General features: G+C 32.0%; 3 protein-coding genes and 1 non-coding gene across 7 annotated transcripts; 2 read left to right on the top strand and 2 right to left on the bottom strand.

The window, feature by feature from the left end:
- Positions 1 to 420: 420 nt before the first annotated feature.
- LOC101210085 (myb family transcription factor PHL7) lies at positions 421 to 5,809 on the bottom strand. 4 transcript variants are annotated; one of them, XM_004136554.3, is made up of 7 exons: positions 5,426 to 5,809; positions 4,817 to 5,055; positions 2,751 to 2,827; positions 2,623 to 2,665; positions 2,463 to 2,517; positions 2,296 to 2,365; positions 775 to 1,107 (listed from the first exon to the last, which is right to left on the bottom strand). In XM_004136554.3, exons 2-7 carry the CDS (start codon positions 5,022 to 5,024, stop codon positions 850 to 852), a joined length of 711 nt encoding a protein of 236 aa, XP_004136602.1. In that variant the 5' UTR covers positions 5,025 to 5,055; positions 5,426 to 5,809; the 3' UTR covers positions 775 to 849. The 4 variants fall into 4 exon arrangements, with proteins under 4 accessions (XP_031737501.1, XP_004136602.1, XP_031737502.1 ...); XM_031881641.1 differs by lacking the exons at positions 4,817 to 5,055; positions 5,426 to 5,809 and adding an exon at positions 4,396 to 4,414 and having other exon boundaries at positions 421 to 1,107; XM_031881642.1 differs by lacking the exon at positions 5,426 to 5,809 and having other exon boundaries at positions 4,813 to 5,036.
- A 2,604-nt stretch (positions 5,810 to 8,413) lies between these two features.
- Positions 8,414 to 8,487, top strand: TRNAI-AAU. The gene has a single exon. It is a non-coding gene; the product is annotated as a tRNA-Ile (tRNA).
- Positions 8,488 to 8,551: 64 nt separating this feature from the next.
- On the top strand, positions 8,552 to 12,697 carry LOC101209843 (ribosome production factor 1). Its single transcript, XM_031881640.1, has 13 exons — positions 8,552 to 8,758; positions 9,057 to 9,242; positions 9,327 to 9,407; positions 9,517 to 9,612; positions 9,726 to 9,809; positions 9,928 to 9,997; positions 10,148 to 10,230; positions 10,355 to 10,434; positions 10,594 to 10,692; positions 10,770 to 10,878; positions 11,631 to 11,720; positions 11,821 to 11,933; positions 12,441 to 12,697. Exons 2-12 carry the CDS (start codon positions 9,075 to 9,077, stop codon positions 11,857 to 11,859), a joined length of 999 nt encoding a protein of 332 aa, XP_031737500.1. The 5' UTR covers positions 8,552 to 8,758; positions 9,057 to 9,074; the 3' UTR covers positions 11,860 to 11,933; positions 12,441 to 12,697.
- Positions 12,698 to 13,773: 1,076 nt separating this feature from the next.
- Positions 13,774 to 24,446, bottom strand: LOC101208299 (pleiotropic drug resistance protein 3). The gene is made up of 23 exons (XM_011653839.2): positions 23,926 to 24,446; positions 22,933 to 23,056; positions 22,237 to 22,322; positions 21,943 to 22,027; positions 21,690 to 21,849; positions 21,514 to 21,590; positions 21,369 to 21,422; positions 21,013 to 21,103; positions 20,005 to 20,633; positions 19,403 to 19,716; positions 19,135 to 19,295; positions 18,889 to 18,992; positions 18,502 to 18,655; positions 18,175 to 18,309; positions 17,998 to 18,071; positions 17,092 to 17,424; positions 16,720 to 17,010; positions 16,514 to 16,597; positions 16,286 to 16,419; positions 15,629 to 15,856; positions 15,149 to 15,320; positions 14,429 to 14,683; positions 13,774 to 14,158 (listed from the first exon to the last, which is right to left on the bottom strand). The coding sequence occupies exons 1-23, from the start codon at positions 24,267 to 24,269 to the stop codon at positions 13,892 to 13,894; spliced, it is 4,356 nt and encodes a 1,451-aa protein (XP_011652141.2). The 5' UTR covers positions 24,270 to 24,446; the 3' UTR covers positions 13,774 to 13,891.
- Positions 24,447 to 26,228: the final 1,782 nt, after the last annotated feature.

The following is a 26,228-nucleotide window of genomic DNA, read 5'->3' as shown; positions in this document are numbered from 1 at the left end:
AACTATTAAAAAGAATTTGATAAAAAAATATCATTATTTGAAGCTCAAGTTGATTGATTTTTCGATATAATATATGAAATTGGAGATCGAACTTCAAACATCGATATTGATGATACAAGTTTATGTTATGGAATTATACTCGTATTGATCGTAGAGTACAAAATTATTACGTCAATGTAGATTAAAAAAGTAGTAAGATGATTGTAATTGGATTTTTTTCTTTTTATTTTAATGTTTGGAAAAATTTTGGTAATTTTTTTAAAATTTCTCTTGAAAGATCATCATTTGAAGTCTCATCTGCACTTTGTTGATACCCCTGCCCATTGATGGTAAAAGTTTTTGTAACAAAAGATAAAAATTCTATAAAAGCAAATTTATGTGAAAATGAATGTATATAGAAAAGGATACCACAAAAAGGTGTAGTTTCTTCATAATCTCATTTCATTCTACTGGAAAAAGTAAAACTGATACATGAACAGGAAATAATAAGGATTTGACTATATTCTCAAAAACATGACGATCTAACAGTCGAATACACGGTTGGTAAAACAGCAGAAAACAAGGACGTTTTACTGCAAAATAGAAGTAAAATCTTCTTACGTAGAAGTATTTCAATAAAGTTTACAAATAGGTTCAATGTGCAGATTTATATACAAAGGTTACAGACATCATCTACTTCATGAAGACGACCATGAACCCCAAATTGGATCTTAACTTCGTAGGTACACTTGATGCAGCTGATCTGCCTTCTTCTCCCCTGTGATTTGATTTTGAGCTCTGATGCAAACCCGACCCAATGTTACTTTTCATACAATTCGGTCCCATTGACTGCCGATTTATTCAGATAAGTTAAGGTAAATTGATAGATGGAGATGGGGCAGAATCGTCTGTTGATCCATGATCAACGCGTTGTTTCTTTCGGGGAGATGAAGGTCCTGCAGACACATCACCATACGACTCAGACTGGCAAGTTTTTTGCTTATTATCTTCAGCTGAAGGCACCACCTCGGAGTCTTTCGATTCACCACCTAGTTTCTGCTGCTCCTCGATTATCTTCTGCAAATATTTTGCCTGGGCTTCTATTCTCATTTGTAATTGCCTCTGAACCTGATATGTGATTCAAGCAAACCAAACTCTTTTTAGGCAATGCCTTAGCTTTTGAGATTTTAATGAAAAAAACAAGAGAATAAATGATTTCCCTGCCTTTACTTCAGATGCTCAACTCAACGTCAAAAAAAGACAAAATTTATTTCACATTAGAAATTTCTAACCACTAAGGTTGGTTTTTAAAAATTATGCTGGTTCTCTTACCACCACCAATTTTCATTTTCCCAACAAAAAATTTGAATAATTAGCCAAATTATAAAAACAAAACAAAAAAAGCCAGGCTGATATTTTCATTTTCCCAACGTAATAACAAAACAAAGAAATCAATAGATGAGAAAAGTGTTTATAAACTTAATCTGTGTCCTGTCATTCCCCTTTCCTGATATTTTCAAAAACCAAGCCAGGCTTCGAAAACTAGAAAAAGAAAAAAAAAAATAGTCTTGAGAATATAACAAGGAATTCGAGTGTTTCTTTAACAGAGGTGAAAAGCCTAGTTTGAAATATTGAGAAAAACAAGCATAAATTTCAAAAAATAGAAAACTAAAGACAAGATCACTATCAAATGTTAACTATATTACCCATCATGCATTCTGATGGGCTAAGTGAAGGTTGAATTGGTATAATTTAAGGATGAAAAGTCAGGCCTACTTCTTGAATGTGGGGTTTATCTTCAGGGATGCTTCTACGTGGTACTCTTCTGAACTAATTTCGTCATCAAACTCGTCGAGAAAGACATTTCACCTCCATCAACATCTTATGAATTTTCAGCAATCTCAAATTTTAGAACCATTGAAGAAATGCTATGATGCCTATTGAGAAGTTTCTTTCCAATAAAGCAAAATAGGAATGGCAAGTACGTACGACGCCAGTAACATTTAGATAGGATACTTTCTCTCGCAAATCTACACTCATTAGCTGTTTCCTTGCATTTGCCCATCCTTTTGTAGGGCTTGCTACTAACCAACTTCACTTTGACCCACATTCGAAGCCCTTGTCTAGAAATAGTCTAACAAACTCCACACACACCCCCCCCCCCCAAAAAAAAAAATATATATGTGTGTGTGTGTGTGGGATAAAACTCCTTTTCTATTACAAATTCTCTTATGAGAACGGGTATTTAACTTTCCTGAAGACCTTTAATCTTCAATGGAAAGTTCAAAGAGTAATAAATGATGAGGGAGGCCAAACCTCAAGCTGTTCTTGAAGACGTTTCTGAACCTCCATTTGCATCCTCAATGCCTCGTTGATTTGCAGGCCCCTGAGTGGAAAATTTAATAAAAAGATACAAGTCATACAACAAAATGGAGCACAAAAAGAAGCCACAAGAGGAATTCTAAATAGGAATGGATACTCACGAAGAGGAATCTGTTCCAGAGAGACTCTCTGAGCTTCTCTTCTCATCCTTAGAACCTAAATACCAGTAAAGGATGATGCAAGTTGAAATCAATACACTCCGCAGACAGACAAGTTGTTGATGATTAAAAGAATGAAACAAAGATAAACAGACTGTTTTACCATCTGCTGGAGATTCTGGCAAATACTTTGCAAGTCGATACTTCTGAAAGAATACAAATGCAATCAATTTCATATTACCACCCATTAAAAATTGCAACATAGCCGATAAATTCACTAAATGGATGCACCTGTAAATGGCTTTTGACATGATATATGGTAAGACCAGGTACCCCCATCACTCTTAAAACACCTTTTGGAGTTGCCCCTACAAGAAAAATGGGAAGGAAAATTTTTGGTAAACTATCCATCCTCTTTTAACGAAACACCAACTCTACAAAGATCATTTAAGTATAAAAGTTGAAATATGCAAATTTCCATACGACCAAAAACGGATAGAATTGTCAATATCTTACAAGTGGTCTAGCGGTAAAATGTTTAGAGAGGCTGAGAGTCAGATGAGGATGTTTGAATGGCTGTTAGGTTTAGTGTCTCTTTACAGGTTTTTATCACTATGCCCTTCCCTTTTGTAAGTATAGTTTGGTCTTATTCTTTTGAATTGAAGTTTTCTTCTATAGGTAAGTTCAAACTCCTTTGGTTCGGGCTGGTTTTTGATCATGCTCTTGTATATTCTTTAATAAATGCACAGTTAAAGGTGCTCAAACAAACTCATCGGTCTATACATCCAACATTTTGTTTACAATAAACAGGAATTTCATTGATAAGAAGATATACAAAAAGAGGAATACCCAAGCAACTGACGTTATAAAAAGCCTGCCAGTTCATCAGGAGGATCATCAAGTCTATAATTTGTAGAAGGATGGTACAAACATTTACACCAACCACGAACTTCATCAACAACAGGTTCCAAGAAGATTAAAAGGGAAGAAACCTTTGCTCTCTCTCTCTCTCTTTTGTTTTTTTTGGTAGCTTCAACCAAGATCAATATCCCTGTTCCTCTCAAGAAGATTTCCTTTGGAAACCTCCTCAAAAAAATTGTTTACCTTGTGCAAAGTGGCTTTGGAGATAGTTCACTTTTCAACATGGACACATATTTTTTATAAGAAACAGATGTATTCAATTATCAAAAGGTAAACAGCCTAGTTTTACCTTGCCCTTCAACATGGACACATTTACTCTACTATCCTACTTCATAGTTTATAGATTAGTTTTCACCTAGCAATATGTGAGGATGGCTTTCTAACATTGTGAGAAGGATCAAGATGAGATACAAAAGCTCGCCATTTAAGATGTGCACATGACCAAAAAGGTAAAATATAAAATATAAAAAATATTTCATTGACATGTTCGGATGTATGCCATGCTTCATAACTGCCAAGATTGCTCTCCTCTTAAAAATACTAAAATATATGGTAACTACTTTTGTTCATTGTTGAAACCAATATGCTTCATAACAGCTATTCCAATAGCTTGACCCTAGTGAAGCGTTGTTTACACTTAAATAATCTTAAGTTAGGCAGAAGTCTTGTCTTCCCTTCCACTTTTTATTAACACTTAATATGGAAATTTTTGGGAGTTACTGTACAGTTGTTTGATTTTGTTAGTTGTATTCTGTTTGTTTTGGCTCGGTTTTAGTTTATTTTAGTTTTAGGGTAGTCTCTTTTGTTTCCGTTTCTGAAGCCATCTTTTCAGTTTTTGTTGTCTCTTTGTTGTCTTATTGCAATCTTCCTCCCATTTCATTATTTCAATGAAAAGTACTGTTTCCTTCTTTAAAAAAATACTTAATGTGGGGAGTGGTTTCTTGTCAAAGTAATACCAAAAATAATTGACCTAGGAGAATGTTTTTCCATCCATAGGGATATAAGTAACACTAACATAAGAATGCAATCCTTTCTTTTCCTAATTCGTGATTTCTTTTGGCTCCTACAAACATAAAAGCATGGGTGTCAATGAGTGTCATGACCAATTTGTACACAGCTCAAGTACCTTGACATAAGATAGAACCACAATTAATATTCAAGACCAACAACTTCCACCTTATAGACATTTTTGCTGAGATAACCAAACTTATGGCATGATCTTTAACCCTCCCGTGCTTTTCAATTACACTACTACATTTGAAACCCCCTGAATCCATTAAATGGACAGCTAGCCGTACGCATAGAACCACATTTAATCAAGCTAGTGCAGGAAAGAAATTGATTCATGGCTTCATTAAAAAAATTCCCCTCATCTAATCCTCAAAATTAAGATGAAAGCAGATGCATTTTAACATTACTACAAAGAAAATACCCACTATCTGGTCCACCAAGTTGTGTGATAGCATCCACAAATCGATCATGAAGATCTGATGTCCATCGCAAGCGTTGTTTTCCACCTCCTCCAGGTGGCATTGGACTTTTGGCTGTAGAGCCACCAAGAACCGCAACACTCGCACCCTGTTCAGCACCTTGAGATTTGTGTGGAACTAAGCTCGCAGTTGAAAATTTCTTAGCATGATACATGATGAGGAGAGATACAACTCAAAGTAGTTTTCTGAAAAGAAAAAAAAAACCATAATATATATTTCAAAACATTCACAGAAATGAACAGAAAGGGATTTTAACAAGTCAGCTGATCAATACTCCAACAAAAAAAAAAAAAAAAAAGCAATTAAACCCATCTATTAAATTCACCACAAAGTCAATTTTGAGTCACAACCAACACTCCACATCATATAACAACAAAAATTAGAAAGATAAGATCCATGCACTTAAAACCCATCTTCCCACTTCCACGGAAGAACATACCAACGAATCAAACAATACCATGTAAGTAAGAAAACAAAAAGTTCCACATAGTAGTCCGAGCATAATTAAGAAAGAAGATTACATAAAACCCACAAAGTCAAATAACAAAGTTTCACCTGGACGAGACTCAGAAACTCAATGATGGCCGATGAATTAGCTTCAGACCCATCATCCCGGAAGTCAACAGAAACAAAACAAAGTCTCCAAAATTTAAGGGGGGGAAAGAAACGCAGATGATGGTGGAATTTCAGAGGTAGTTGGTAAAGAAGTGAGAAGCGGCGGCGACGGTGGTGGTGGTGGTGGTGGCGGTGGGGATACGGCGGCAGGAAGGCGACGTCCGGGGAGCAAAATGGAATTGGAATTTGTCTGTTCTAGGGTTTTGAGAAAGGAGGGGGGGGAAGAGGGAATGCAAATTCTGATTTTGGGAAGATGGTTCGTCAGAACAAGACGAAGGTCTCTCTCATTCTCTCTCTTCTTCTTCACTTTGTTTTGTATTTTGTTTTTTTCTTTTTTTAATTAAATTTAATTAAATACAAGAAAAATAAATAGTTAATAAATAAGAGACGGAGTTTTAATTGTGTAGATGATACATAGCGTGCAAAGGACGGCGATATTTATAGAACTTTCGGGTCACCTTTTCTGGGTTGTGTTGCGTAACCCGACCCGACTTTCATAAATATCTACCAATTCAACATTTATAACATCTTACTCCTATAATTATGCATATATCTAACTCGCATTAAAAAATAAAAGTATTTTGAGAACGTGAAATTATATTACTAAAATCATGTTAATTAAGCTACAATTAAAAAATATTTTATATAGAGCATGTAAATTTAAAACCGAAGATAATTTTGCGAGAAATGTTGAATTCGAAAGGAAGAGTTACCATCCCACCGACTTAAAAAAAAATAGTAAATTATAGTGCTCTAGTTTACTTACTTTGCATTACAAGAATTCATTACACTTGTTTAACTACAATTTAAATGTTACGTTCAAACTAGAGTACTTAGATTGACAAGTAGGGTGTAATCACAATATAAATATGATGGAAAAAAACTATGTAATAGTAATGGATTATGCACGAAAGGTGAAGCTCGTGGAAGAGAGGGTTCATGGTTGAGTTTAAAATTTTGTAACACGAATTACAAATAAGGCAAAAACATAAGAATGATTAGTTTCATTCGAGACATATGTACATAAATATTATTATTATCACATAAGCAAACATTTTTGGGGTGTTACTTGTATAATTATCTAAGGACGAAAGAAAAATCATACCATATATACTTAGTTTTGTTAACTTTCATATTATTAATACATGCATGTATCTAAAGCATACCAAATGCAATGTTAGAAGAGGGAGTTGTTGTAATGTGGTTTATATTGTATAAAAATGTTATTTGACTGGAGTAGATGAGTTTGAGTTGGACTTGAAGAGAATAGAAAGTGGAGGGACCCATATGAAGATTTTTCAACGATGAAATTGAGGTGCGAGGAGGAGAACCGGTTGTGGGATAACAACGATGACTCCTTTCTCGTGGGTATAACCGTCCTTTTACTTCAATTTTTTTTAAATATATATATATATATATATATATATATATATATATATATATATATATATATAATTTTTAAAAATTTTATCAACTTTTTTAAAATATACTATATTTTATAGATAATTTCATTTTTCTCTAGACCATGATATGCTATTTTTAAAAGTTCAGTAGCTAGAATAGACAATTTTAAAAGTTTAGAGATCAAAGTAGAATAAGATACAAAGTTTATGAATTAAAATATATACAACAGAACAATTAAAACACACGGTAACAGTTGAGTTGTGTTGGTAACTAAATATGTACATTTTAATTTGACAGTTACCATTTCAATGAATTTTAAAGAGGTATTTTAATTTTGTATTTTTTGTGTATGATTTATATGCTTACGTTGAGGCTTGTATTTTGTCACGAGAATTCGATAAATGAAAAGAAAAATACAAGTAAGTCATGCAATGTTATCGAAATAGCAAAAGAGTAACACATTTAACACATCACATTACTATACTTGTTTTTATGTTTCTTTCTGACGTCATACACACAAATAAACAAACAAAAAAAATGTATTTCAAAACAAAATAAAAATATTTTCTGCATAAAAAATTACACTATATAGTTTAGTAGAACATGTAAATATTGTTCAAAATGCATATAAGCATGTATTAATTATTATAGTGAGGAAAAACACACACACTTGACCCTACGTTACAACACGTCTTGCTCTTTTGTATCACCACGCCACCATCCACAAGATAGATGTAAATGGGGGAGGATAAGTGGTGCAAGTTCTTGGTGGCATGATAGTGGGATGGTTAGTTGAGATGGTTCAACTCACCACCATTATCAAACAACATAACATAATTTATTTTACCAATGTAATGTCTAAGTTTTACTCTTTGGTTGTGTTAATTTTGTTGGAGTGATGAAGTGACAACACATGACACCTATCTCTGTAAGCTCAACTACATGTATAAATAGTGAAATAGATACATTGATAAATATGGGTATACTTTTGTTGACAACTGAATGAGTACGTGAGTTAAATTGGATCAGATTGAAAGTTCTCTTGAACCAACCCAAAATCCTGAGTCGATCGAATCAACTAGCTAAAAGACCCCAATAATATTATCTTTACCATTTTAGACGAGTGAGGTTAGGTTGTGATTTCCTCATGTTGCTTGCAAATTTTGCACTAACGCCAAAGCACAAATTTGTATAATTTGTCAACACTAACAAGAACCCTTTTGAGAGAGATGCTAAAACCATAGTGAGATTTATCGAGAAAACTTCAATCTTAATATTTAAAATTATTATTTACAAAATTTATTAACCTATGATTGTATGTTATATACCTCTACTTTATACTTACTTTGGAAAGAAACTTATGAGATCTAAATTTAAGAATCAAATTCAACTTGGGATGCCTTTCGATAAATCTCCAATTTAGCTTATATACATTTAAAATTAAATTGGCTAGAATGATATTTGTTTTTTTAAAATAGTTAGATGCTTATACAATTAAATATAAAACATTCATTTCTTCAAAATGGCCTATTAGCTCAGTTGGTTAGAGCGTCGTGCTAATAACGCGAAGGTCGCAGGTTCGAAACCTGCATGGGCCAATTTTTTTGCAAATTTCATTATCATGCGAAAAATATGTTTAAAACATATATATTGGTTAGGTCTAAAACCCCCGTCTCCTCTCTCTCTCTCTCTCTCTCTCTCTAACCTTTCAGCTGTCACCCACGGCTGCGCTATCAACTCTTTTGCTCAAGCTCTGCCGCCGTCGTCTCCAGTCGCTCGTCGCCGGTGAGCGTTTGCCTCAAGCTTTACGCCGATTTTCTCTCCGCTGCTGTCTGCTGTTCGTCGCCGGTGCTACAGTTTAGAGTCTTGGTAAGATTTGATAGGGTTTTACTGAGAGTTTCGTTTTGGATACCCACTATTATTTGGCTTCATTATTTGATTTAGGAGGTTGGAATTTGATTTAAGGTCGATTTTGGCAATTTTGTTTTGGGTTTCGAAGCCCGAATCCTGTTTTCATATGTTAATAATATGTCCAACCCGATTCCAAATTTTTATTCAATTCGTGGTAGAGAAAATTTTGTTCTTCTTTCTTCTCGTAATTGTTTTTTCCTATAGTTGCTTGTATTCATATTTGTTCTCTTTCATCAATTTTTCATTTATGTTAGAGGTTGATCAAGGAGTCTAAATGGGGGAGGAGAAGAAGAACAAGGTTATAGTCCCATCAACGATAAAGAACAAAGAAAAGAGGGCAGAAGTGCACGCGAACCTCAAGCATCAGAAGAAGCTAGAGAAACGCAAGAGGGCTAAGGCTCGTGATGCTGCTGAGAAGCAAGCTCTTGAACTTGGAGAAGAAGTATATCCATCAACTCCAGCATCTACTCTGTTTGTTTGTCTTCTATCTCTGAGATTCTGACTTCATATTTTTTTTTTTCCGTAGCTTCCTCCTAGAAAGATTCCTCGCACCATTGAGAACACTAGGGAGGTTGATGAGACTGTTTGCAAACCTGATGACGAAGAGGTTCTTCTTTTTAAATCTCAATATATGACATGTTTTAGCTTTTGTTTATTTGTAATTCTTGTTATTAGAGTTCACAATTTTAATAAGGCTAGTTTTTTATCCTCTGCAGCTATTTGCTGGAAATGATGCCGATGAATTTAGTTCTATCATAAAGCGCGACATTTTGCCAAAAATTCTAATTACTACTTGTCGTTTTAATTCTACGGTAAGATTTCTCAATTTATTTTTTGAGCAACATTTGCTAAATGGAGACTAACCTAAAATGTTCGGAGTTGATTAGACTTAGTACCTTATACTTATGTGACTTACTGTTTGCAGATTGGTCCTGCTTTTATATCAGAGTTGCTTTCGGTGATACCAAATGCACATTACTACAAGAGAGGGACTAACGATTTGAAGAAGGTTATGCTCATAAGTCATATTTATATTTTCTAATGAATATGAAGAAGGAAAAGTAAATTAGAAAATAAAGAAGTTTATACTAATATGTATAGAATACCAAATCTTCTCTTGCTTGCAGATTGTAGAATATGCAAATGCCAAAGACTTCACTTCTTTGATGGTTGTCCATACGAGTAGGAGAAAATTGGGTAAGTTGATAGCCCTTCAGAAACCTTCCAGTTCTTTCTTGCATGTTAATTCGTCTCTTTCAAACTTGTTCTCTCTTTTTCTAGTTTTCTTTCTTTAGCTATATAGTTTAGATTCTTTTCTCAATCTACTGCAATGTTTTGAAATTCTAGATGGACTTTTAATTATTGGCTTACCTGAGGGACCTACTGCCCATTTCAAGATTTCAAATGTCGTCTTACGTAAGGAAATTAAGGTATACTGGTTCATATCAATAAAATAACCTCTGAACCGTTGTATTGCATTTTAACTACTACTGGGTTTTTGGAGGATTTTTTTCCCAAGAAACCGTAAACATTTAGTCTTTTCTTGCTTTGTAGAATCATGGAAATCCAACGGGTCATCAGCCAGAACTTGTATTGACCAACTTCACAACACGCCTTGGTCTTCGTGTTGGAAGGTTACTTTCTGTACCTTAATTTCTTTATCTGCAAATACTGTCTTGTGATGTCCGCATTTAATTTTTAGGTGTTCTTGTTTCTTTTTTTATGTTTCTGTAATTATGATATCTCAAGTTTTTCTCAATGCATTGACTTTTGTTGTTGTGTTGTTTCTTTAGATTAATACAATCATTATTCCCTCAAGATCCCAATTTTCGCGGTCGGCGGGTTGTAACTTTTCATAACCAACGAGATTTTATATTTTTTCGGCATCACAGGTATGCTGCTTTATATATATATTTTTCTGTATTTAGGTGAGTTGGACTATGACTAATTTGTGTTTTTACCTTCTCAGATACATTTTTGAAAGCAAGGAAAATAAAAAAGAGGCTGACTCAAAAAAGAAGTCCAAGGGTACCAAGGGTGAGAAAGTTCCTCAGCAGAAAGTGATTGCTCGTCTTCAGGTCGATATTAACCTACTACTCATAAAACGTTGTTTTATGATATCTATAGTGGTTTATTTTGCAACTTGGAGACTTCAATATTGTTTACTTGTTTTCATCTTGTCTCTCTTTCTGCAACTCAGTTTTTTTTCTTCCTCTAATTTTTTTGGGGGTGATGATTAACATCAATTCATTTATAATCAAGGAACCATGACAGAGGGACTCTGGAAATTTAGAACGTTTCGTGGGTATTTCTCGGTTTTGTGAGAAATAGTCTATGGAACCCAAAAATTTCTTATTGTAGCATACTCCTGTTTTATACTGTCATTAACTCTCACACATCAATATTAGTATTTTATATCGGCTTTTGTTTCTTCAATCAATCTGGAAACTAACCAACGAGTGTGTGGAGTAAAATTGACTTGTATCAGAACACACCCAAGTTTTATTATGTTATCCTCGGAGATTATGTACTGCCATTTTTTCCAGATTGTCATGTCTTGTATCCCTTTGAATTTAGTCTTCCTTCTCCTTCGACAAAATAAAGAAGTTGCAGCTCATTCAAGAGGGTTGGCGAGGACCATGTCATCACTTAGTGTCCAAAACTTCCATGTTATTCTTTATGCCAATTTTTGTTCCTTTTTTTTTATTTGATTTGAATGAAAGTGATATTAGTATGCTCTAAAATATGAGAAATAGTTAGAGAAAAAATGGCTAAATAATGATAGAAGGAATGTTAGTGTAGACAACTGATTCTGAGATTTGATTTTTAGGAATGTGGTCCTCGGTTCACAATGAAATTGATCAGTTTGCAGCATGGAACTTTCGATTCAAAAGGCGGGGAATATGAATGGGTTCATAAGGTAAGTCAAGTCTATCTCTATCAGATGTGCATGTAATGGACACTAATAGATTATTATCTATGCTGCTTATCTAATGTTTTTTTACTTCTTTGAATTCTAGCCTGAAATGGATACAAGCCGCAGAAGATTTTTCTTGTGACATTCTCTAGGAGTTCATTACTTTTGGTTATGGGGAGTAAAAAATTGTTCAGCTCTGATTTATATAATATTTTGGTACGTAGACTTCCTTGCTTTTTTATTTTTTATATGTAAAACACAACAATCTTCTTGATAAGAAGAATACGAAATATTGTTAGGAAGAAGGAATATATCAAAATATAAAATCCACGACTAGAAAATAGTCATTTCTAGTCCAAGTATAAAGGCACGCTTGAGTATACACCTAAGCCCTAGATCGTCAACATACAAGAATTGCTTACTTTCACACTCACCTGTCTTCGATTTATAACGAGATCCCGTAGCTAACATCCTATCCATTTGCCCTTGTACAACTTACTAGCTTACAGTACCAATATATATATATATATTTTGAACTATCCAATATTCTTATTTAGGTACCTTACATCCCGTAAAATCCAAGGGGATTAGATATAGGTTGAATGTTGTTGTTTTGTGAGTTTAGTCGTGTTAGTGTATGAATGTGAGATAAACCCAAACACTAATCGAAAGAAAAAACTAGTATTTTGTTAGGGTTCAACTGATGGCCTCGTGATTGTGCAGGGTGGAGTGCTGAACAATTTCGGATCTCCATTTCAGCTTGCTTGTATGTTAGAAGTTGATTTTTTTTTTTCACTATTCAAAATTTTGTAGCATTTGCTGAGTTTGTAGGGATTCAAGGGTTGATTCATTAACTTAGAGAATGCAAATTTGGGAAGCTAAACTTGAAAGATTAGAGTTGAAATATTTTATAAGTTTAACATATAGTTTAATTGAATTACAGTTTTCTTCCCTCCAAATGCCATGTTTTCCTTCTATAATCTTGTGTACTTTCTTCTGTGTCTAATATAGTTTTCAAATATTTTGTAATTATTTATGCACATATAAATGTTATTAATTTTTAGCTTCAGTTTGATTCCTTTTAGTCTAAATGGATTGAAGCTATAATAGTTGAACTGGAAATGGACTCTCTCTATATAGGTTTTCAATTTAGTTTGTTTCAAGCAGTGTTCTGTGTGAATAATTAATTTGAAGATTTTGTATCATTTTAAACTAACGAATAATTTTAGAACAATTTTGGAAGTTTGAGAGGAGGAATCAAATTATTAACTTACCTCAAAGTTAATTTTGAAAAAAATAATTTTTACTACCTCGTTGATTCATCAATATGAGAAAAATATTAATTGAATTTTTAGTAGTCTAACTTAATTTAATGAGATAACATTTATAGTTTGACAAAATAGATAAACTATTAAGACTTAAAATCGATTATTAAAATTAAAATGATAATAGAATTTATTTTACTATATTTTTTTAGTAAATTTAAAAGATGATAATTTTTTTTTGTTTAATATCACTAATTTTGTATGGTTTTTTATGGTTTGTTACAATTTTTTTCCTTTTTTTTGCAATAAAGTGTAAAGTTATGTTTTTATTTGTTAAAAATAAAACAAACAAGTTCACTTAGGTTGGATTTATAGTTCAATAATATTTTAAGTTATTGAATAAAAACCAAGAAATATTATCACATTGCTCTTTAGCTCAATGGCGATAATTTTGGCTAAGTCAAATGTAAGTAGATTAATATATTAATGTCTCTGTAATTACAAGATTTGTATATCGAATTGTCTTACTCGTCGTCGATCGTACTAGATATTAAAATATTTGTTTTAGAAATGATATAGGATATGCTTGAAAATAAATTTGTTTAGTTTTTTAATTTGGAAATTGATGATACTTTTCTTCCATCTCAATTTAAAATCATGCTCGTAGCTTTTGTAAGGTATCGGATTCTATTTTGGTTTTCAAACTTTTAAAAGAAGACGTTTTCTAAAGAAAGACATTCTTTGAAGTTCATAATATTCCACACAAACATAGAAATAGAGACTAGACAAACTTTTACCAGAGTAGTAGTGATGAAACAATATTAAGAACTTTAAAATATAAACATTATGGACAAAATTTAGTTTAAGTCTTTCATTTTCTACAAAGGTAACTAAGGAAATTGGTTTTGTTTACCTTTTTTGGAAATTCAATTTTCCTATACAAAATCCAAAAAGAAGAGCATATGCAAGAGGGAAGAGGATGAGAATGACTGCTACAAGTGGAAGTTGACTGTGATGAAACCCAAAGTAATCTCTTAAGAAAGCTGATACTGTTGTCTTTTCTCCAAACACCATCAATGTTCTGTCTATATCTCCATACTGAGAAGTTAGTAAACAATTCAAAATCCATGATGTTGGGGTAAGGTAATACATCCATGTCCACCACTTTGGGATTTGCTGCATAAATATTCATAAGTAATATTACAACTTTTGAAAGTAGAAGGATATTTTTGACACAAATGGAAGTTGAAGGGTATTGTTTTTTATAATTTAACCAAGAAAAGTCTTATATATGATTTGTTCGTCTGGTCTAGTATCAGGGTTTGGTCTCCAATGTCTTTTGCTTGTAATTATAGAGTAATAGATCTAGTTTCAATCATAGGGTGGAAAAAAAGGCAAAAATAAACAACATTAAGGAAGAGCTTCAGTTAATAAAACATGGCTTACCGGATTTGGAATAAGAAACCCAGAAAAGAGATTGAAGAGGGTGAAGAAGGCAGAGGACAAAATGTTAGCAATGTGAAAGTTTGGCGTAATGGAGATTAGCAACATCCCAAGGTAGTTGTAGCAGAGAAATACACACAAAAATGAGTAGAAACACCAAAGTATTTTGGTTGCTGATGCATAGTATCCAATCATTGGGTAAATGATAATGACATAGGCAGCTGCTTGTATAAATATGTAAGGAACCTCAACAATCACCTGTACAGTAGAGAAGAAAACATTTTGTATTCACTTATTAGGTATCGCTAAATCACGAATTGATGCAAAAACTTCAGCTTATGAGTTGTGATAAATTTAGTTATATCTATGCTTTAACACTCTCCCACGCTTATGAGTTTGAGAATTCGTAGAATTCTGAACATGTAGAAAACAATATTAATTGGGGGCAAAATGATATTCTTGGAGTTTAAACACAAAACCTCTTGCTTTGATACTACGTTAATCTTATTACCCAACAAATGAAAATAGATATTAATCGGGAAGGAAATAACATTTAAGGGATTTGAACATAGGGCTCGTGGAGATCAATATTATATATTAGACATTTTTAAAGTTCCCATTGGATACAAAGTTAACTGTTTATGGACTATGAACGAAAAAATCTAAGCTAAAAGCTAAACCATTAGGATAAAAAAGATTGAACAAGTTAAAATGAATACATACCTGTGCTAGTGAATAAGCCCATGACGAATACATCCCAGCAAACCTTTCTCTGTACATCACAGTTCTCTCCATTGATACAATAGGAAGGACTGATCCACAATTGTCAATGCCAAGGAAGATTACAGCAGTGTACATCGAACCCAAAACATTGAACAAGTTCTGCTGGTTTTCTCTTCAAACACAAACAAAAAGAGAATAAGGAATGAGGATAGTTATTATAGCCTATGAGTTATAAGAGTCTGTTTTGGGTGCAGACTGTTTTCAGCTGAGTTACAAAGGAAGAGAGGATGAATACAGAAAAGTAGACATGGTAAACAATGAGAATTTTCAAAAAGTTTTACTGTAGATGTCTCAAATGCCCTCCAAGAGTTTACATGCCTGTCAGTCTCCTAATGCTATGAGAACTAAAATGGAAAGATTCTAAAATGCTTTCACATTCATGAAATTAGACAATGAATAATAAATGCATAGACTACTCACAGCTTTTTTCCTTGTTTCCAGAATAGTATCCCAAAAATTAAAGACGATGCAACTGTTCGAACAAAGCGGAGTAAGTTAAAGGAAGGATTTCTCCAATATGACATGTTTTGTTTCCAAAAGCAAGCCTTGAACTGTTCGACGAAACTTTGTGAAAAGACATTTGAAAAATGCAGATCTCTTGAACCTGGAGGTGGACTGCTCAACTGCTTTACAAGCTCTTTGATGTTCCTGCAAAACAAATGTAATAGAAAGACCTGCTTTATTAGAAATGTCACCTTGACATACCCTTCTCCGAATTACCTTATTCAACTTAGGACGTGACAACAATGGAGATTCCAACTAAACTATGAAGTTCTTTGTCAATCTTACAATAAACAACACATTTTTTTTATAAAAGAAGTGGCCAACAAAAACTTTTAGCTGACTTTAGAAAAACTCATAAGCATCGGCAACAAAAAAATTCCCTTTGAAAACAATAAAAAATTCAACAAAGTTTCCCTTGAAAAGAGGAGAAAACAAAACTGCAAGAATACTATGTCGACATTCTCAAAACATTTAGTTCAAACGACAACTGAATGAGTCTCATCACACTCTATTTGGAGTCCTGATCATAGTTATATACTTGGTCGAGTTAAAAAAAAATTGAACTTAACTCACTTATATAGAGCAGAGTTCTTGTACACTTGAGCAAAATCTATGCCAAGTTCATTTTCTGCTGATGGAGATGTAACTTCCAACATCCATGTTCCGGGATTGTAGTTTTCTCTAATCTTTGAAACCCCTGGAACATGCTGTATATGCAATAGAAAATGAAAATACTCACAAAGAATATGAAAATGGAGCATATGGAGCATGCAGGGTATTCTAATTTCATGGCAGGCTTACCTCAAAATATTCTATAACCTTTCTTGAACATTGTCCAAGCGGTCCGCAATAGATCATACGACCACCAGTTTTCAAAAGAATCAACTGCACAAAAAGAAGACAAGCAGCCTTAGAAAAGTAATAGTTCCCAAACAATTGTTCTCTTTTGTTTCCATAACGAAAAAATCAGCATGGTTTGAGCATTAAAACAATTGAAATTTTTTTACCTCATCGAACGATTCAAAGATGTCGATACTCGGCTGGTGGATGGTACAAACTATTGTTCTTCCAGTATCAACCACATTCTTAACCGCTCGCATTACAATGGCAGCAGCTCTTGCATCCAAACCAGTGGTTGGCTCATCCATGAAGATGATAGAAGGATTGGTAACAAGCTCTACAGCAATGGTTAACCGTTTACGCTGCTCGGTTGATAGACCACTAACACCAGGTATGCCAACCAACATATCTTTTATGCCATCAAGTTCAATGGTCTCAATGACTTCATTCACAAATTGCTAAGAGACAAGAAATAAACTAACATTAACATCAGAAGACAAATTAGTTTACCTGAAGAGGGAAGGAAAAGAAGACCGTACTGCTTTTGTTTTCAAGTCGATATCAGATGCCAAGCGGAGCCAAGCAGAGAAGATCAGAGATTCTTCCACTGTTATTTGAGGAGAATGTATATCAGTTTGTTCACAGTAACCAGATATTCGAGCAAATGTTTCTTGAACTTTAGGAAAACCACCAATTTTGATTTCTCCTTCAATGTATCCACTCGTTTTTCGTCCTGCAAGAACATCAAGCAGAGTTGTTTTTCCAGCTCCACTTACACCCATCAATGCTGTGAGAACACCAGGCCTTAAAGCCCCTGTTATATCAGAAAGGAGTTGGAGTTTCTTCTGGGTGAAGCCCCTTTCTTTCATTTCCTTGAATCAAAATTATATTTATAAGAAAAAAGGGTTAATACTTCAAACATGAAGAATATGGGGATTGCCTTAGAGATTGTTCTCAAAACAGTTTATTACTTTCCACGACATAAATGAAGTGAGAGTCTGTTGTCTCTCTCTGAATAAATCAACCTATCACAAATCTTAACAACAGTTATCAAAAAGCAAAAAACTTTTGAGAGACTGACCTATAAATTTCTCCAAAGATTTCACATGGTTTTTCCATATAAGTTCTACTCCTTGTTAGCAATAGCCAATTCTTTTTTTTTCTCTAACTCTCTTGCTCTCTCACTCCCTCTCTCGTTATGCTAGTGAGCAAGACAAGCATATCTCACGACTCACAAGACTGAAAACTACAGGAGCGGGAGTGAGAACAACGGTACCAATATGAAAGTATTCAAGAAAAAATTTGTTGACATAAGGAAAATATCAGAAAATTTTATTTTGAGAAACTATGTTTTTTAGGCCGACCATACAACAAAACAGAAAGTGTTATAAAAACAATCTCCTACATAAGCTAGTTTAGTTAAAGAGTGATCTAAAGAGCATTACCAATGGCATGTCCACATAATACTGCAAATCTTGAAACACTACTGTTAAAGGTCTGAAAGGCAACGCTATTCTTCCTGTTATTTCAAATGGCAATGAAACCTCATGAAAAAAAAATCATAAACTAATTCATTTTAATAACAAAAGAAAAAAATAAAAGAGATAATTTGAATATGTAACCTTTCTTGGATTCTATGACGGTCTTAAAAGGACCTTGTTCCACAGAGGTAGCTCCACCACCACCATCGCATTCTTCACTGTTCTTTGATTGGGAAAGCTTTTCATATGAGATAATAGCGCGAGATGATCCAGGAGCTAAATAGTATAAGAATAAAACGAACAAAAAAAATCATATTAATATGCAATGCTCACTTTGAATTAGTACACAAAACAATATAAGAAGGGTTAACTTATATCAGTTCCAAAACTTTCAAAATGATGTATCCAATAAAGCTTTTAATTCTTAATTCTGTGTAAGTGGTTGAAATATAAAAAAAAGGATCTTACGGTTGAGGAAAGTTAGTGCCAAGACATATCCAATATTGAAAATGAATGCCAATCCGAACAAGGCTGCGACTGAAATCCAATACATGCTTTTATGGTAATCAAGTCCTCGACTTTGAAGCACTTCATGACCTATTGTAGTGTTTGTAGCTTGTACCTATAAAAAAATCAACCATATAAACCATTCATGGCAATCTCAAGTTGTCACAAGAAAACATTATTCCTTTTTATTTTTTGAGAGGCCTATAGTTTGGTTGCACCCTTAAATATTACTCTGTTCAAGAAAATGTAAAGCTTTCAATGTGCTTTGGTCCATGAATATGATCAAGTATGGATTTTTTTTGTGAAAAATTTGTATCTTATGCTTAGAATAAGGGGGTCTCGTCTCACCTTTTGCCACCTTGGTGCAAGAAATTCATTGAGAGAAAGGCCAATTTCTCCATAACTAATTGGTGAAACCCAAAAACCCCATTTCAACCAAGCTGGTATGGATGCTGCATAATTCCAAAAAATTGAAAATCAAACTCTCTCTCTGTAATGCTTTAATATCATACTGCGGAAGAAATGAAACGTACGTAGTTTTAAAGAATGAACTCGTAATCTAACAGAGACCTTAGTGTTATTAAGAAAACTTACGATGTGAGATGATGAAGCCACCAAATAACAAGGCAAATAATATTACAAAATTGCCTACTGTAAGGGAAGCACCATTGCTTTGGAAGATTGAAGCTATCATTCTAAACATGGACAATGCTGATAAATGCACCCCAAACAGAATAATAAACTGTTGAAAAAACCTATAACCAAAAATTAAAAAAGAAAAAAGAAAAGAAGTTCTAAGCGTTGAATCCAAATTATAGCATTTTGAGAATGGTTACAAACTAAAGAGTTCATGAAAACTAACCTGATAGGTTGAGGGGTGAAGCCAATGACGTAGTAAGTAAGAGAAGTCCAAACTAAGGATTCGACGAGGGAAAGAGGGATCTTGAGAATGGCAGCTGGAATAGCATAGGCCCAAGCCGGATAGAAATAGAACTGTTTTTGTTTATAGAAAACTTCAAGTCTTTGAATAGTCATAACCAATTCTGGAAACCCATCAACAAGAAGTAAAATGAGAGCAAAAAAAAGGGCTCCCATGAAGTAATTGCCATCTTCAATATCAATTTCCATTCTAGTTCTTAGAAACACTGTCATTGTCATCAGACCAATTATAAATAGCTGCACACATAATCCCACCAAAAACACAGAACACTTGTTAATTAATTAGTATACTTCTTAGTTTTTTTGAAAGATGAATCAATTGAAAAGAATGACTAATTCATGCATCTTATAACTTGTTATGAGGTTTTCTCATCTTTCTAATATGAAATCTTCTTTAAGTTCATCGTTCTTGAATTAGATGTTAATTAATTTTTTCTAAACTGCATATACACTTTTGAGATTTTATTGAAGTAAATTAAAAAATGAAAATAGTTCACTAAAAGTAAATTAAGAAGGGGCACTAACCTGGCATGTTTTGAAGACATAAATAAAGGAATTTCTTTTCATGAGAAGGAGCTCCCTTGATGCACAAGCTTTAAACACTTCCCATTTAGAAATTGAAGAAACTTCTTCATTTAATTCTTGGCAACTTTTGGAATTTTTCCCAGTATTATTATTATTATTTGGTAATTTTATTGAAACCATTTCTTCTTCATCAACTAATAATTTCCTTTCTAAATTATAGCTCTTGAACTTCCTACACAGTTCATCCACTGAGACATATGAGTAGGGAATTTGTTCATTGTTATTATTGGGATACCAAAATTGTGGTTGATCTTTTCTTGATATCACTTCTTGAAGAAAATCCGCAACCCCTTTTCGCTTGGGGCATTTGAATCCACAATGCTCGAAGAATTCAAGAGCTCGATCACGCCGACCTTGATATACGATCTTTTTTTCTGCCATCAAGATTATATCGTCGAAAAGTTCGAAGGTTTCTGGAGATGGTTGGAGAAGAGAAACAAGAATGGTAGCATTTGTGAAATGAGCTAAATGTTGTAGACAAGATACTATTTGGAAGGCAGTGGAACTGTCTAATCCATTTGTTATTTCATCCATGAACAACCCTCTGTATGGACCAACCATCATTTCTCCTGCATGGTTTTTTTTTTTCTAAAAAATCAGTTATGGTAAATGTTTCAAAACTAACTAGAAGTAGAAACACTGTGTTAGAATTTTAGATCAAAGTTGAGACTTGAAACAGATGCACTGTGGTGGCAGGAGGAGTTTTGGTATTTTGGGTCTCAATATCAGTAATTTCCATTTCAATTCACCATCAGTCACAGTTTCAATCCATTCATATCTCAACTTTCATTCAGAAAAGACTTTAGTAGAGTGGAAACATTATTTTTATGAAAAAAAGTGAAGAACACTATTTAAAATTATGAAAGAATATTATAGATATGATTTAAAATATGTAAATATTTGAGTTTGTTTTGGTATGTGAATTAAGTTAGTTTATAAAGATATTACCTGTAGTTAATCTCTTCTTTTGACCTCCTGAAATGCCTCTTCTCATACCATCACCAACAATGGTGTCCGCACAAATATCAATCCCAAGGATCTACAATTATTTTCAATCGTTGCAAAAATAAAAACAATTGAGGTAAAAACAATCATTCTACCCTCAAACCCTAAATTTTTAAATTTGATAGCTACCCTACTAATTGTATATGCTAAATTAGACTAACGAAATTAAACATGCAACTTTATTCCTAAAGGAGGCATTAGTTTTACCATGTAAATAAGGGTTCAATTCAATAAATAAAAAGATCAAATTTGGATTCACTTCACAAACTTAGGGTAAATTAAATTAAAAGAGAACTGACCTTGAGTATGTAGTCAGTTTGAAGACTTCGTCTTAGTCCTTCAGCAGAAATGGCCTACATTTGAAAGTCAATAAAATTGTTTAAACATTTTTGATTAATTTTGCTATATTTGAAAATAAATAGTTAATGAAATAGTAATTTATACCTTCATGTAAGTATCAACATCAAGGTCGGGTGTAATTCCTAGTTCCCTCTCCCTTTTACAAATCTCCTTCATCATATCTTCACATTGATCAGAACCAAACAAACCATATAAAATAATGTTCACTAATTCTCAATACCAATGTGTATGAAAGAAATGAAGAACATTGTAATTATTACCTGCTCGGTTCCCGATACCTTGACAACGAGCTGAAAAATCAAGGGTTTCCCTCACAGTCATTTCAGGAATGTGTAGATCATATTGGCTTATATATGCACATATCTTTTGTGCTTCTATTTCTTCTACTTTGTCTTCATTGTACCAAATTTCTCCTCTCATCTATTTCCCCCAAAAGTTTAATTTGATCCATCATCTTCTTCTCAACTTACCAAATTATATAATTAAATAGTATGATTGCGAAGAATAATATACCTTGAGAGATTTGTTGAGATTTGCAGATAAAGCTTTTAGTAGTGTGGTCTTTCCACATCCTGGAGGACCAAGTAGCAAAGTTAATCTGAAACAAAAACAGTTTTATTTAAGCATCAATTATGTTAAGTTATAAACTTTAGATTATATGATCGTATGTGTCTTAAGATATAGCCAAGAAGTAATTATTCATAAAGTGTATCAAAATCTATTACTTCAATTTTTTTTTTACATACGTACATGGGTCTTCAATCAACTTATAGAATATTGCATGAGAAAAGATTAAAAGAAAAGTACCTTCCTGGCTTTATGACACCACTCACATCCTCAATTATGTTAATTTTAGCTTCATGGGACTTCACTCCAAAAAATCTCATGATTTCCTACCAAAATTTAAAAAAAAAAATATCATTAAATAAATAAACATAAACAATAAAAATATTAAATAATAATTGATCCTTGCTTATTATTTTTAATTAATTATTAGATGGAAATATTTTACTTAATTTAATCAGTATGTACTTATTTAATTATTTCGTAATTAAACTAATTAAATTGATTCCAACATTACTTTAATTTAAAATATTTACTTAGTTTATATTATATCTAATATCAATCCAAAACAATGTCTACAAGTTAATAAAAAATATTCTTAACTTGGAAGCCTTTAAACTATAAGTTTAGGAATCTCATTCCAATTCTAAAAAAATATCTTCATTAGAAAAATAAAAATAAAAAATTCTTAAATTAGGTCCCACAACTTTAATTGAATAAATGAATTGAAAGTGTTTCAATTCTTCGTTTTTAAAACAATTTTTGAATTACAAAACTAAACAACAAAACAAGACATTTTTTTTAAAAATATAGTAAAAAGTAGATGTGAAAATATAAGATTTGTATGGGTAATTAGTTGCATTATTATAAGTTTAATTTTGAATATGAGAAGTTTAGATTAGGAAAAAAGAGAAATGATATGGAAAAGAAAGTACTTACGAAAAGTTTGGTCTGAAGTGAATTCCAAAGCGTTGGAAGTGCTTTCCCTCGAACTACTTCACATTTTGCCTCAATATTCACATTTTTGTACTTCACTTCAACCGTTGGAAATTTCACACCAACTCTATTATATATTAATACAAAACCAATTATCCTTCTTTTATAATCTAGCTTTTTTTTTTCTTTATATTTTTAATTACAACCTCAAATTTTAAATTATATAATTCTAATTTATTCTTTTCATCCATATCATTAACAATATGTTTATTGCTATTTATTTATTTAGTAAAATATCCCTTCACATAATTCACCTTGTTTTTTCTTTATTTAATATACATAGATTTTTTTATTATATATATATATATATATATATATATATATATATATATATATATATATATATATATATATATATATATATAAAAGTTGATTATTGAAATTTGATATCTATTATTCTTATTATATTCCATATTATGCCTGCTTTTTACTATCTTTTAGCTTTTTAATCTTAAACTTTCAAAAATGTTTTACATTATTGGTTCTTAAAAAGCCACTTTTCTTTGTTCACTTTATAAGAAGGTTGTCATGTTAGTTTAAAATAGAATTTAACGGTGAATATGACGAAACTCTTCTCTTTAGTTATTCTTACTCTCTTTCTTCTTCCAACACTTATCCAGCTCCTCCAACACTACCCTCTTCCTCATGGCTCCTTTCTCTCTCTTATCTTCCTCAACTTACATATATGAAACAAATTGGGAGATTTGATCGAATAATTAATGAAAACTATAGGGTAAAGACCTTTATAATTTTTATACGTCAAAATAACTATCATTCCTACCTAGAGATAATACTTATAGGAGGTTTGGTATACAAAACTACTTATGACACGTTAAAACATAGTAAACCCTTCAAAACCTTGAAATCAAAACAAAATATAATAAAGACATTGAAAGAAAAGTGAAGGGAAGAAAATAATAAATATAAAGGGCTTACTTGTGTAATCTCTCGTTAACTTTTCTCAAAAGCTTTAGATTATCATTCTCAACGTTGTTGATGAGTTTTTGAATAAAGAGATGGCGTTCCTCATCTCCTAGTTTAGTAACATCAACAACTTTTCTTCTACTGTTGTCGTCGTCCAACAATAATGACCATCTCAACCGTTCAAACGTCGGCAATCTGTCTATCAACTTCCAAAGAGAAGCATCTCCAACATCGCCATCGTGGTCGTCGTCCTCTGTCGTCGTCATCGAGCCGTTTCTGAAACTTGAAGTTCTTCTTCCTATCTCTCCAACCTCAATCATTCTTACTGGCTCACTCTCCTCTGTTGTTGGAGCCATTATATATGTAACTGATTAATCTCTATCAATAATTAAGGTCAGGTATAAGAAAAGGATGGAGAATCAAAGAGATATGGGGGCAAATATTTTGCAGTACTCTTCTGATTGTTTTTTAATATAATAGAGGGATGGTGTTTCATTACAAAAGAGAGAGAGAGAGATGGGCTTGCAATATTCAATGAAAATATATAACTTTATAACTTTGAGAGAGGGAGAGATTTTTATTTTAATTGTATTAGTTAAATTACTATTTTTTCGGTTTGATTTCTTGGTAGGTTCAAATTTAATCTTTGTACTTTTAATAAATTTCAGAGGGTCGACCCCTAATACGTTTAATATAAAATAAAATTACTACGTAATTAATATATATTATATATAGCATGAAAATATAAAATAAAACATTTCTTAATATTAATTGAGAAAATATTTTAACTTTATTATATATATTGAACTCATAGAATAATATAAAACTCAACATATGTATTTTTTTTTTTTAATAGTTGAGGGTTTCAGAAGATCATGTTGGAGCCATGTGGGTTATGTTCAATGAAGAAGGGAACTAAATATATGTTTCTGAGTTCATAAATATATCTTCTTAGATTTTTTTTTTTGAAATTTAGTCTATATGATTTTAAAATTATTGATGATTAATTCTTACATTTTTTTTTTGTTTTATGTGTTGTTGGATAATTGTAAAATTACCATACGAATTATCCTGTTTTGAAAGGTCAAAATTTGAATGGTTAGAAAAGAATTTGATCAACGTTAAATTTATATATACAAATCTATTGCACAAAGATGTTTTTTTTTATCAATTTAGAAAAAAATATATACATAATGTCCATACTGGTGCTAAATATTGATTTTAATATATTGTAAACGACGTTTATAATGGTTACAAATTAACCTTTAGCAACAATATTATCGGTCACTAAAACTTAACATACGTTTAGAGACGAATGTTTGATGTCACTAAAAACTAAATAGTGACTAATAATATGTTCCTAAAAGTAAGCTTTTAGTGATGTGTTGATTATGTCAATAAAAATACACTTTTAGCATCACACTTTTGTTGCATCGTTAAAACTTTTAGTTACACGAATATTACGACAGTCCTAATGATAACATAAGTCACGATGTCATTAACAATATCAACGATTTTTTTTTAGTAATATTGTTTGTGTGTCATTCAAAATTAAATTTTTGGTAATGAAAACCAACCACACGTACAAAAACAAGCTAACACTAACTCAAGTTAAATAGAATAAAATAAAAGTCAATTAATTTGATTGATTGATTTATAAAAGTGCACGAATTTAATTAATTTGAACACTTAATTTACTTTTAAAATTTTAATTGATGCAATTTTTTTTTTTTAAAAAAATATATGTGATATAATGAAGTTGTTGATATTTCATATCATCATCCCATTTAGAGGCTAAAAAGATTTAGCAGCTAAACTAAATAAAAATTTAAAACCACCTCTTAATAATAAAATAAAAACACAAAAAGACTATAAGGGAAATTAGATGAATTTTTATGGGTAGAAAATAATATATAAGGGTAAATTTTCAAATTTAAAATGAATTTTTAAATTTGTAAAATAATTTAACCATGATTCACATCTTTAAATATTGTTTAGTTTAATTTTGGTATTTTTTTCAAAAATAAAAAAAATTGACAAATTATTGATCGTGACAAAATCATTTAAAAACAGAATTTATTACATTTAATTTTTCTACGTAAATTAATTCTATTTTTAACGAGGTTAATTAATTTTTTTTTAAAAATCAAATAAAAACATTGATAAATTATTTAAGCTCCATAATTATTTCGATAGAATTATTGAGTTTCATTCTTTAATAAACCATAAACCAAACTTCTTTATGGTATAGTTTTCTTATTTTTAAATAAAAGAATAGATAAATCCACATTTTTACTTAAATAAAACAAAATCTT

This window comes from Cucumis sativus, chromosome 3, assembly GCF_000004075.3.
Source record: "Cucumis sativus cultivar 9930 chromosome 3, Cucumber_9930_V3, whole genome shotgun sequence".
Lineage (NCBI taxonomy): Eukaryota > Viridiplantae > Streptophyta > Magnoliopsida > Cucurbitales > Cucurbitaceae > Cucumis > Cucumis sativus.
The sequence above is the reverse complement of the archived record's forward strand: the minus strand, read 5'-3'. Positions and strand labels throughout refer to the sequence as shown.

Bases quoted from the DNA above. Each gene is read 5' to 3' on its own strand.
- LOC101210085 (XM_004136554.3), bottom strand. From the start codon at position 5,024: ATGTATCATGCTAAGAAATTTTCAACTGCGAGCTTAGTTCCACACAAA. The intron at 2,666-2,750 runs GTGCATCCATTT...GTATTCTTTCAG, and splicing joins ATGTCAAAAGCCATTTACAG to AAGTATCGACTTGCAAAGTA. The intron at 2,366-2,462 runs GTGAGTATCCAT...TTTTCCACTCAG, and splicing joins TCTGGAACAGATTCCTCTTC to GGGCCTGCAAATCAACGAGG.
- LOC101209843 (XM_031881640.1), top strand. From the start codon at position 9,075: ATGGGGGAGGAGAAGAAGAACAAGGTTATAGTCCCATCAACGATAAAG. The intron at 10,879-11,630 runs GTCGATATTAAC...TTTGATTTTTAG, and splicing joins AAGTGATTGCTCGTCTTCAG to GAATGTGGTCCTCGGTTCAC. The intron at 11,721-11,820 runs GTAAGTCAAGTC...TTTGAATTCTAG, and splicing joins AATATGAATGGGTTCATAAG to CCTGAAATGGATACAAGCCG.
- LOC101208299 (XM_011653839.2), bottom strand. From the start codon at position 24,269: ATGGCTCCAACAACAGAGGAGAGTGAGCCAGTAAGAATGATTGAGGTT. The intron at 18,310-18,501 runs GTAAGATCCTTT...TATACTATTTAG, and splicing joins GGCACTAACTTTCCTCAACC to CTCCTGGATCATCTCGCGCT. The intron at 18,072-18,174 runs GTTACATATTCA...TTGAAATAACAG, and splicing joins CGTCATAGAATCCAAGAAAG to GAAGAATAGCGTTGCCTTTC.